The sequence below is a fragment of the Sycon ciliatum genome, chromosome 1, assembly GCF_964019385.1.
Source record: "Sycon ciliatum chromosome 1, ocSycCili1.1, whole genome shotgun sequence".
NCBI lineage: Eukaryota > Metazoa > Porifera > Calcarea > Leucosolenida > Sycettidae > Sycon > Sycon ciliatum.
In genome coordinates, this window is record NC_088643.1 from 4,048,118 (window position 1) to 4,060,975 (window position 12,858).

Genomic DNA, 12,858 nt, shown 5'->3' on the forward strand with positions numbered 1-12,858 from the left:
GGCATGCTGAACCGGACACAGCGTACAACAGACACCCACATGACCTTGCAGTCGTCCATACACGGTACCTGGTCTGCGTTGAATGCTGTTACGGCTCGTGTCGTTACACGCGTCGCCACCAGTCCTCTCCCGTAGAACTGATCAGTAGACGGGTCGGCCAGCTTGATACGACACGCTTTTTTCAATAGTGGCGCCACCTTTTTCTCATCTCGAGCATCTGAACACGCACGGGAAAGGAATAGAGTAAAAACGATGTGAGAATCGAATAGTTGACGGGTTAAATGATTGTATCAACAAATGGCAAAATAATCTCAGTCAAGTGTGCCAAATAGGAAATAAAGAAAACGAACATTGGGTGTGGATGAGTGCCTTGGACAGTATTTCACCAATGCAGGTACATGCATAGTCACTATGCAAGGCCACGTATCATGAATTTCCAATACACCTCTTAGGGTCATGTGTGAAGAGCATTTGGCACCTGCATGTTTACACGGATAAAGAGAGAGAGAGAGAGAGAGAGAGAGAGGGGGGGGGGGGGGGTGGATATTGCCAAGTGGTGTCATTACCTGCTTTGCTCTCTCCTTGTGCCTTCCCGGGTGGTATGTAGAAAAAGCTCAGAGACCGTATACCATCGGCAACGAAGAACCTCTCCATTGTGTCCATCTGAAGTGCACAGGCAACATTGTAAGGCATAATACCATCAAATCTGTCTTCACTGATCGCCGTGTACACAGGATGGCGATCTGTGAACACATGTTGTATTCCAACACAGATGCAAATACAGTGAAATCTGTAACTAAAGACCACCATGACTAGCGACCATCCTGGTACTACAGTCCACTTCGCCAGGCACGGATGGTCTCACATTCATATATGGTTGTGCGGTGCAAACCTGCTACCGTAACTTCCCCATTAAACGTACACGTCTCCATTACTAGTACGTTTCCAATTGTAGTACATGCTGGGTGTGGATCGAAAATATAAAAGGACACGTCTCTAATAATAGTACATGCCGGAATGATGTGATGGGCATTAGTGGGGTACAGATACCAGGGTCCACCTTACTTCGTTTTTCTTACCCGTTCATCGTCATTGTGTTTTTGTACACTGATTCTTACCATGGTTGGGTGTATTCACAGCCTTACAGCATCATTATCACGAGTTGTTTGCCACCCAACCCAGGCAATCAATCTTCCCAGAAACAATAAAAGTACACGTCTCCAATACTAGTACAGTCTCCTATAGTAGTACAGGTCTGACCACCTTTGAAAAATGAAAGTACTGTACATTTATTGGGGAAAATACGATACTAAAGACCGCTTTCTCTGGCCCCAAGGGGTGGTCGTTACTCACAGGTTTTACTGCATACCCATATGCATGGCTTGGTGCTTGAGATAAACAAATCTAATAATGCATACAGGTGGTTTCATGTCATGAAGAGTACATAGCCGGCGGCCTGGGGTGGCAGAACTTCACATCACATGATCAACCCATACACATTGCCATTACCCGGCCGGACCCATACAGCACGGCGCATGCATGATAGCTGCAGGGCTGCGTGCAGGCGCCTGCTCTGGGTACAACTCTTCGGTGGTCACCTATTCAACAATGATGTACATGTGTGTAGTCATGATGTGAAACACTGCTGTCACTGCACTGAATAGAGAATGAGTTGAACACGCTTGAGTGCTATGTAATCAGTGTTACTGTTGACATTACATGGTCGCTGGAGAAGAGCGTACCGATAACTCGATAAAGCAAGTCTCCACATCATCCTGTGTCATTTCAAAACGCTCCACCAGGGCGTCTATGATGTAGCGGTGGCGGCCGTCCAGGCTTGCCAATTTTGCTGCCCGGGTAGCTGCTTTATCTGGCTTAGCATCGACCTCCTGGAAAGAAAAGGGTGTATGCCATGGACACACATCCACACATTCACAACACCATGCACACACATACACACATTCACAACACCATGCACACACATACACACATTCACAACACCATGCACACACATACACACATTCACAACACCATGTACACACATACACACATTCACAACACCATGCACACACATACAGACATGCGTAACACCATGACATGGTGTAGTATGCACACACATACACACCATGTACCATGTATACGCCCGTCGCAAGAGAAGCACGCAAATCTGCAAATGCACTGGATGTGCACCCACAGATTTTCTCTTATAGCAATGATAGCGGACAAGATATGAATGAGACAGATCAAGACTAGCGCCAGATAACTGTCCAATCCACACAACCTGCAAAGCCATGTGAATCGACGACCAATGCACACCTGGTCTACGCCACACAGAGTTCATCGACATGAAAAGGCCAAGACAGTTACCAAGAGTACATAACCCCCAAGAGTGTGCAACTCCCACATACTCTGCTGTCCCCACAGAATTTCAAGTTGACGTCATTATTTATGATGCAATGCTCCTTGCACCAGTGATTTACAACATGTGTACGGGTGTCAAGCGTCACACGTTTTTCTTTGCAATAATTTGTACAGCATCCGACGGGCTTTGGTCCACCACAGGTTACGGATTCGTCTGATAATCCGTGTACAGTGCGCATTGCATCATAAAAATCAAAAATGACGTCAACTTGAAATTCTGCCGGGACAGCACCCATAGTCGAGTTGCACTCTTGGGGGGTTATGTACTCTTGCGGTTACCTATGCACACCCTACACTTGCTGGGGTAACCAGTATAGACAACATGCTGCTTTGATAGAAGCAGACACTAGATGCAATGGTACCTTGAAGTGAAATTGGAGTTACTTTACCAACCAGCCTCGGCTACTGAGTACTGGGAACCCAGAGCCAGCAGACACACCAACAATCTCAGCCAAAAAGCTATGATTATAGTAACGACACACTGGATTGTGGAGGCGAAACTAGTCCAACTTCCAAATGCTTTGGCAAGAAGGTAGCCTCCGTTCCGACAGGTTGGCATATACACACACACACACACACACACACACACACACACAACACCACACACTACACTTGTCGATGTTCGCTGCCAGAAGAGCGTCACGTGAGGTTTGTGGCAAGAAGGAAAGAGATTCAGAAGGCATCTTAGAAACATCATTAACACCTACAGGGGCGTCGGAAGGTATTTAACATTGGGGGATCATTTATGGATGGAGGGTGCAGGGGGTCCTCCCCGGGAAAATTTTAGGGAAATTGGGACCCAAATTGCCCATATTCCATTGCTTCAAAAACCTTCCGACGCCCCTGACCTAGACCCATTTCTAGTGACTGTTACGTTAAGCTTGTTTTCATCTTGATTTCGCTCACCTTTCGTTCTCTGAAGACTGAAGTGAGTTCAGAAGCAAGAACCTTCCAAGTTGGATGAAGGTTGGTTACAGCACATTCAAGATGCCATGCAGCTAAGCATCAGACAGTTGAATGTTAGTGTATGAAGCTTAGTTATGCTGATTGTTGCATTTCCAGACTTCTCACTTTATTCCCGTTTTGTTGTAAGCGGATCAGAAAGGAAAGAAAGTAGAACCATCTAAACATGTCGCACTGCAACCAGTAAAGCCGGGACCACCTAATAGCAATACTGGCTTCTATAGCTCCTCCTAGTTGTGCTCGGTTGATGTTCAGGGCTCTACTTATAGTCAGCGTGACATTGCATGGCGCTGCTCAAGAGTCAAGTGCGCAGGGTGGTGTTTGTGGTACTATGTAGGTCTACATAGCTCCCCCCCCCCCCCCCCCCCCCCGCTGACGGAAATACTAATGCCATCCGACAGATGGGGACGCGTGCACCTCGCGCTCGGCAGGTTTCATTTCGGAACAGGATAACAGCGGCGTATGCGCAGGTGCGCTGTCCGTCAACACGGCGCATAAGAAACAACTCCAGCAAGTGTTCGCGCTAGCCCCAGAAAGCCAGTGAACGCAATTTTACTTTCCACATGCAATGTACCCACTCCCTGTAGCATTCACGCAACCAAGCAGGGGCGAGAGAGCAGAGGTGAACACGGTGCGTGCGTGTCGCTAAACAAAAACTACACTTTGTTACTTACCACCGAAGATTGCGAGCTTCTAAAGAAACTTTTTCTACGGGACATGCTCCGGCCTTGATTGCTCAGGTGTTGCGGATGACGCGCCTGAGTGCCGTCAGGTTTGGGGCTCGGTGGCTCCGCCATCTCCCCGCCTGATGAAGAACTGCCACACGCGGAGCAAAAACCTGGTATCTAGCAGCAGGGCTACATTGTAAATTTCGTATTTGCCTGTATCGCTAAAGCTCCTGCTGAGTCCAGGACCCGACGTTACCCGTCAGTAGTACAACAACGGCCCAGCCGCCAAGCTCAATGCACACTGTCACTGCGCCAGTTGCTTCTCCAACCTGACGAGTACTGCGGTGAAACACGCATGCGCAGTAACCATGGTGACACACACTGATTGTACCACTTCGCCTCTATCGATCTAGAGCTAGCTCTCTCATACCATGGTGTACCAGTACTGCAGTAGTAGACTCTACTGGCAGTACCAGGCCAGGCACCACGGCACCAGGAAGTCACGCGCGACTAGACTGCACTATGCACTGTACAAAGAAAAGAGAAGGCAATATGAGGAGCGGGTGAGGCAGGTTGAGCAAGCCTCCTTTGTTCCGGCGGTCATGTCAGCCAGTGGCGGAGTGGGTCCAGCATCAACAGCACTGTATAAACGAATTGCTCATCTGTTGGCTGAGAAGAGGGGTGAGCATTACTCTCATGTTATGGCATTTGTTAGATGCAGGACTTTTCCTTCAGCCTTCTGAAATCCTGTATCATGTGCATTCGCGGTTGTAGGCGTTTAAATTTTGGTTTGAAACTTGCACCCTCCTGCGGAGCCCACGCTGCTTTGGCAGTGGCGGAGGCTCGCTTGCCGACGTAACCGTCGGAGATCATCATGAACAATGGACTGACTAATTATTCACTTGTCCTGTCTTTCTAAATTACGTGTTGTTGCACATGTTCTTGGTTTAGTTTTTGGCCTTTTTCGTGCTTTGGAGTTATTAAAATAATAACATTTTTTTTTAAACAAAAAAAAACTATGCACTGTACTGCCACTGGACAGCAGACAGAGTGTGTAGTAGCATGCAGTACCGCATGCGTAGATCTACATGCACATGTCATGATGCATGTAGATCTACGCATGCGGTAGCCATGGTAGCCGCTGTACAACAAGTCAGACGAAAACGGTGTGACAACGAGTCTGTCGTCGTTACTTGACACAACCGTCCTGGAAAAACAGCAACGACGAGGGGCGTTACCATGGTTACGGGGCTGAAAAAGTCGGGGATATCCCCTATCTCTTAATTTGCTAAATCTTTACTTATAAAGAAGAGGCACCTGTGACGTCTGTGTGTGTGTGTCACGCTCAGGCCATGCTGCGGAGCAGCGCTGCCCTGAGCACGCGAAGCGTGCGAACAGTGTAGCACAGTGTAGCTAGCGGCCGCAGAAGCACTGAGCACGCGAAGCGTGCGAATCGTGTAGCTAGCGGAAGCAGCCACAGAAGCACTGAGCACGCGAAGCGTGCGAATCGTGTAGCCACCACCACGTGCTGAGCACGCGAAGCGTGCGAACAGTGTAGGTAGCAGACACGATCAGTACGAGTAGCAGTAGCAGCCGGGCGCAGAAGCACTGAGCACGCGAAGCGTGCGAATCATGAAGCCACCTAGCCTAGGCCATAGGTAGCACTAGCAGCCGCACAAGCGCTGCGGACCACGTGAACCGTTCTCTGCAAATAGAAACATCTGCAACAAAAGGATACAAAAGATCTGCACTGACTGCACTCTGCATCTGATCTGCAGTGAAGAGCGCATCGCACTTTTGTTCGTAAGTATTAGTTTATGAATTTTTTGAGCCGCTTCATCCGCCACCAGGTGATGGACAACCCTGACCAGCCTCCCGAAGGCGTAACAGACGTCCCTCCTTCTCCTTCCAACGATGAAGAACCTCCCTCACCAGGACTTCAGGGGTCTGGCCACCACCACGTGCTGAGCACGTGTGCTGTTCATGTACTTGCTTCACCCGCATGCCACATTCGGCCAGGCAACGCTGGCCGGGGGTGCTGCTAGTCCTATTATATTTTGGTCATATTTTTCAACTCAAAATGGGTGTGGCATGAGAATAGCAAAAAGTATGTGACCAATTCTTCCTTGCTAGGTCTTAGTAGATATCGAGAGTTGAATAAGATATTTTTTTCAAACACTAACATCTCAGTCTCATCTCCTTGCCCCGTATTACTACGGCCTGTGCCCTATTTTTCGAATCCTATATATAGGATTTGAGATTTTTATTGGACCTTGTTTTATCCTTAAAACTGGTAGTTTCATGACGGCATGTGCGATATTTTTTTATTATTAGGCCACCCTTTCTTTTTTCGTTGTTTAACGTCCGCGCCCGCGTACCTTTTTGCCTCCGACCGGAAAAAAAACAAGAAAGTAGTAGTACCAATAATATGCGAAGTTGTAAATACATGATTGTGTAGTTTCACAGTGTGCCGATCATGACCTTAAAGGGGAAGTTAAGGCAAAAATTAAAATTTCACCAGTTGTAGTCTTCGGGCTGCTGAGTCGAATGGTCGTGGTCCGAGGAAGCTGAGACGCTCCCTTCCTACTTGAATCCCAATCGAACTTGCGCACTTCCACCGAAACTGGGTGACTGCGCCCTACTAGATGGGGATTTGTATGCAAAATGTCACTAAAAGCGCCATTTCGTTCTTATAAAAGCATGGATGACCGCGATTGGCCCATATGTTGTAGTCTTTTGGACGCTGAGTCGACTGGTTTTGGTCCGAAAAGGCTGCGATGCAGCGTTCCTCCTTTATTCCCAATCGAACATGGTTGAACAAGCGGTCACGTGCTCCTGCGTACGCCAGTCACCTGGTCACCGTGCCTGCAGGGTACAACTTACTAGCTTGTTTGACCTTTTTTGGGTGCAGTCCTGTCACTCGAGTTGAACCTTGGTGTGAAAGTTGTCGCCTGCTGGCGTGGTGACCAGGTGATTTGGGCACCCAAGAGCACGTGACCGCTTGTTCAACCATGTTCGATTGGGAATAAAGGAGGAACCCTGCATCGCAGCCTTTTCAGACCAAAACCAGTCGACTCAGCGTCCAAAAGACTAGAACATATGGGCCAATCGCGGTCATCCGTGCTTTTATAAGAACGAAATGGCGCTTTGCATACAAATCCCCATCTAGTAGGGCGCAGTCACCCAGTTTCGGTGGAAGTGCGCGAGTTCGATTGGGATTCAAGTAGGAAGGGAGCGTCTCAGCTTCCTCGGACCACGACCATTCGACTCAGCACCCCAAAGACTACAACTGGTGAAATTTTAATTTTTGCCTTAACTTCCCCTTTAAATATTTCACCAGTTATAGTCTTCGGGGTGCTGAGTCGAATGGTCTTGGTCCGAGAAAGCTGAGACGCTCCCTTCCTACTTGAATCCCAATCGAACTCGTGCACTTCCACCGAAACTGGGTGACTGCGCCCTACTAGATGGGGATTTGTATGCAAAATGTCACTAAAAGCGCCATTTCGTTCTTATAAAAGCACGGATGACCGCGATTGGCCCATATGTTGTAGTCTTTTGGACGCTGAGTCGACTGGTTTTGGTCCGAAAAGGCTGCGATGCAGCGTTCCTCCTTTATTCCCAATCGAACATGGTTGATCAAGCGGTCACGTGCTCCTGGGTGCCCAAATCACCTGGTCACCACGCCAGCAGGCGACAACTTTCACACCAAAGTTCAACTCGAGTTCAACTCGAGTGACAGGACTGCACCCAAAAAAGGACAAACAGGCTAGTAAGTTGTACCCTGCAGGCACGGTGACCAGCTGACTGGTGTACGCAGGAGCACGTGACCACTTGTTCAACCATGTTCGATTGGGAATAAAGGAGGAACGCTGCATCGCAGCCTTTTCGGACCAAAACCAGTCGACTCAGCGTCCAAAACACTACAACATATTGGCCAATCGCGGTCATCCGTGCTTTTATAAGAAGGAAATGGCGCTTTTAGTGACATTTTGCATACAAATCCCCATCTAGTAGGGCGCAGTCACCCAGTTTCGGTGGAAGTGCACGAGTTCGATTGGGATTCAAGTAGGAAGGGAGCGTCTCAGCTTTCTCGGACCAAGACCATTCGACTCAGCACCCCGAAGACTACAACTGGTGAAATTTTAATTTTTGCCTTAACTTCCCCTTTAAACTTATAATCTTGCCTCCCGGGCATGCCTTTGTCTTGTGTTCTTTTTCTTTTTTTTGTTGGCTTTTAAATATCGTACGGTGTGTGCCCTAGTAAAAATCCAGATGTAATGAATTCATGACATGCTAACTCCATGCTATGTACCTGTTTTGTTGGATTCATCAGGCATGTGCTCCAATGTACCATCAAAGAGTGTTGTTCTATGCCTGCAAGTGCCGTTAGACCCAGAAATATTGTATATATCACATGCTTTACTGGTCAAAATGTTTGATTGGGGTTTCCAGTTTTTGGAATGGGCTTTTGTTTTTTTTCCGCCCTCCCGCGTACCTTTTCGCGAAAAAAGGACGTTAAACAATGAATTAACAAAGGGTGGCCTTATTGGGAACACAGCCCTACAAAGAGACATGTGGAGACAAACACAAAGACAAGACACAGGGGATGTAGGGACGACGTGCCGATGTACAGGGAGCAACTCGACCGACCAGGGGTCTCGGCGTTAGCGTTGCAATCTGGCATCGAAAAAAAAGGGGGGGGGTTGCATGGTCAGGTAGCAAAAATAATAATTTGGTGCAAGAAAGGGGCGCTAGTATTGCACCAAATAATATAAATACGTGTAATGACTAAACCAGAAGGGAAAATGAAGAAAGAGAACAATAATCATAACAAGCAAGTACTAGTAGAGAGGTAAACTAAATGGGTCTCAATATCATCGTCACAGGTACTGTGTGGACCACAGCCATCTCTTTCGGATTAGATCCTTACATACGTTGACCCTGTGTGGAACCAAGGCAAAACAATCCGCAAACGCAAGTTCAACACCATGAGACTGGTCAATGACAAGAAAATGCAGAAATTATACCAAACGAAAATGGAAGAAGCGGCACCTCAACTCCTCAATGTGGCAGAAGCAAGCGCAAGACTCACGGCAACATGCTCATCCATTCGCAAGGTGGCAACTGGAGTAGTCAAATACACACCGAGCAGAAGCAAGCTTCCCTACGCTACGGATGAGGTAGACAAACTCTCAGAATTGCAGAGGAAGCTGCGTATGGATCTTAATAGCACACCGAACATGAATAGAAGAAATGAGCTGCGAGTGCAGCGTAACAGAGTGCAGAAGGAAATCCGAATCCTGTCTCGACAGCTGGCGTTACAGCATCTTGAGAGCCGCATCAGAGAAGTGGAGTCGCTCAAGAACGGGCCAATGATGTTTGCAGCGATAAAACTGCTGAAACCAAAGTGCCCACGAGATTTAACCATTGTAGACAACAACGGCAAGGCTGTCCTTGGGCCAGGAGAGCAAGCGGATAGAATAGCTGAGCATTACACTGGGAAATTCTCTCCTACTGCTGCAGAGCCAGCGGTTACGCCATTCACAGGAACACCGAAACCCCTCGATAAACCGATTTCCACAGCAGAGGTAGCGAGCGCAATGAGTCGTCTAAAGAACCAACGCTCCTGCGGGCCTGATGACATACCGGCTGAGCTGGTCAAATACGGAGGCCCTGCACTTGCAGAATGCCTAAGCAGCATTTTCAACGATGTATTCACTCAGCACAGCCAAGCGTCCCTTGGAGATGGTGTACTAATCGCTCTGCATAAGCCAGGTAAACCCAAAGGCCCCATGAACAATTTGCGTCCGATAACATTGCTGACTACTGCCAGAAAAATCTTGTCCCTCATCACACTTAGCCGGATCAGAGCTGACGTAGAGCGATATATATCTCCATCGCAAGCCGGGTTCCGTCAAAACAGATCAACCGCAGACATTGTGTTTTGCAAACGGATCCTGGCATCAATTGTTGAACGCTTCAACACTACTATCTACGTGCTAGGGCTGGACCTGAGCAAGGCTTTTGACACAATAAACCGCACAAAGCTGCTTGATGTCATGGAGCAAGAGAAAATTGGAGACGCGGACGGTTTACGACTGGTTAGGTACCTGCTATCTGGCACGGCGCTGACAGTTCGCGTGAACGAAGCACAGTCCGCACCGTTTGAGACAGCTCGGGGGGTCCCCCAGGGCGATGGATTGTCACCGGTACTGTTCACGGTTTATTTGGAAGCAGCCCTACGAATGGTACGTGACCGACTGCCAGCCCGACCATCAGCAGACAACATTCTACCTGAAGAAACAGCTTACGCCGATGACGTAGACTTCATCTCCACATCAAAATCATTCCTTACCAGCGCCCTACCCATCATCGCAGGCGTCTTCTCCGAATGGGGTCTTACCGTCAATACCAGTAAGACTGAATGGATCCGTATTTACCTGGAACCCACTTTGGGAGATGCCACCTCTACAACATCTAGAAATGTCGGCACAACTCGTGGTAAAGAAGCTTGGCGACAAGTGAAGACACTCGGCTCGCTATACGGCTCCAGGGAGGACGTAACGCGCCATATTGGTTTGGCCGCAAGAGCATTTGGAGACACTCTGAAGTTATGGTTCAAACACAACCTGCTTTCTACACCCATCAAAATTCGTTTATACGACACTTTCGTTCTACCAATCTTGACCTACAACCTTGCTTGCCATGGCCTGTCCCGTGCACAAGAAAAGCGCCTAGATGTGTTTCATAGGAAACAGCTGCGGTGTACCCTTGGAATTACCTACCCAGATGTCATCTCGAATGCAGATTTATATGCTGTACCAGTGCTCTGTATCTGAAATGGCCAAGCGGGACAGGTGGAAGCTATTAGGACATATATTACGCCAGCCAAGTGACATCCCTGCAAATGTTGCTCTCACTGCTTTCTGTACATATGCTACCAGTCAGCCCTTTCGAATAGGTGCACCCCGCTCTTGCCTCACCACAAGTCTCCAGCGAGACGTCCGCCTCACACCTATCTGCATTTTTTAAGCCCAGTTGCCTTCGTGATCTCGGCACCTATGCCCGCGACAGAAAACAATGGAGTAACATCTGCTCAGCCATTTAGTCTAGCACTGCTCTTCTTAAATTTGACCTTTATTACAAGACTCTTCTTTTCTTTTTCATTTCGTTCTCCCACTCTCACACACACATGCTCACAGTTAATTCTGCCGTCGTGAGTCCCATTCGGGACGGATACGAGAATAATAATAATAATAATAATACGTTGACCTTGAAGGTTTGGAGGCGTCTTGAATGAGGCTCGTGAAGCAGGAGGTCCGCAGGCAGGTTGTTCCAGGGTGTGATGGCGAAGAAGGGGAAGGGTCGCAGGAGGTAGTCAGGGGCTGTGCGAGGGGGTGTCCACTTCAGCTGAAAGGCATGGTGCGTCTGACGTTTTTGCCGTGTGCACATGCTAGCTACGGCAGGGGGCTTGGTTGGTGGCAGCATGGCCTTTACCTGGGGAGGCCCTGGAATGTAGTGCAGCTTGAACAAGTATGACAGGGCTGCCACCATCCGACGAAGCTGAAGACTTTGGAGGATGGTTCCAGGTCCCAGGAAATGCAGGGCACGTTGCTGAACCTTGTCCAGCTGGGCCATGTTTGTTGCGGCTGCGCTCGACCAGGCCAGTGGGGCATATTCAAGTAGGGGTCGCACAAATCCCTTGTAGACCGTCACTCGACCATGGTCGTCCAGGATGGGTGCTGCCTTTCGTAGGAAACCCAGCCTTTGGGATGCGCGCAGTGCAACACTGCGAGTGTGCGCTCTGTAGGAGAGAGTAGGGTCGAGCATGACTCCCAGCAGCTTCAGGGTATCTGTCTCCTGGAGTGCTTCACCTCCAAAGGTGACTGGTGGAGTGCAGGGGGGAACGTGCTTGCGATGTAGAGTCATGCGCTGTGTCTTGGCTGGCTCAAAACAGATACGCCACTTGCGGCCCCACTCCTCAAGACTGTTGAGGGGCCCTTGGAGGGAGGCGGTGGACTGTTGGAGATCGTCAGTTGGCTGTACTAGGCTGTAGAGTGTGGTGTCGTCTGCAAAGCTGCTCAGCTGCGTTCCTGGAGTATGTCGTCATGAAACCACCCCGGCCGTGCCACACCTGCAATGTTCTTCTGCACATTCCCTGCTTCAGTCCTTTCCATGACAGCAGCTGAACAATTATGCTCAAATTTCCATTTATTGCTGAAAATGGGTATTCATCAGAAATATTATCGCCCTATGAATCTAAAATGTAAACATTCATGCCTCAAACATATTTACAACTTCCATGAAAACCATTATGCCGTTATTATTGGTCGTGATGACCAATAAAAACGGCATAAAAGGCACACCTTTTCAAATCCTATATATAGGATTTTCGGCCAGCAAATTAAAGAGATAGATGCGCTATGTATACGCTATGGTCTGCCATTGGAAAATGTTTGTGACCATTGTGTACATGGTGTACGTGGGAAGACAATGAATACCCACAGGCACTGCTCACCACTGCCAGGATCCAGGACACTATGTCCATGTAGCAGCGCACATGCATGTGCAGTGCTGCCAAACCGTCCGATTTTTGAAGGCTCTTCCGAAAACCGGTCCGAAAAGGGAAACGTCCGAAAAGCAGCCAAAATGTCGGAGATCATTACTTCCCCATGCAGAAGTCCTGTACTTTCACTTTTCAGCGCAACTGAAGGCACAAATCACTGTACATTTGCTTCTAAAAAGGCTAGCGCTTGGCTGTAGAAGTGCAAAGTAACATGCGTGGATCAGGCTGGATGGCATGTAC

General features: G+C 48.5%; 1 protein-coding gene across 1 annotated transcript in view; it reads right to left on the reverse strand.

Moving 5' to 3' along the window:
- Positions 1-4,315, reverse strand: part of LOC135810404 (dynein axonemal heavy chain 5-like) — an 85,574-nt gene extending 81,259 nt beyond the window's left edge. Inside the window, exons 1-4 of the mRNA XM_065323901.1 lie at positions 4,059-4,315; positions 1,743-1,889; positions 567-663; positions 69-217 (exon numbers count right to left, since the gene is read on the reverse strand). Of these exons, the coding sequence (XP_065179973.1) occupies positions 69-217; positions 567-663; positions 1,743-1,889; positions 4,059-4,181 (516 nt within the window). The 5' untranslated portion in view covers positions 4,182-4,315. The remainder of the gene's footprint in view (positions 1-68; positions 218-566; positions 664-1,742; positions 1,890-4,058) is intronic.
- Positions 4,316-12,858: the final 8,543 nt, after the last annotated feature.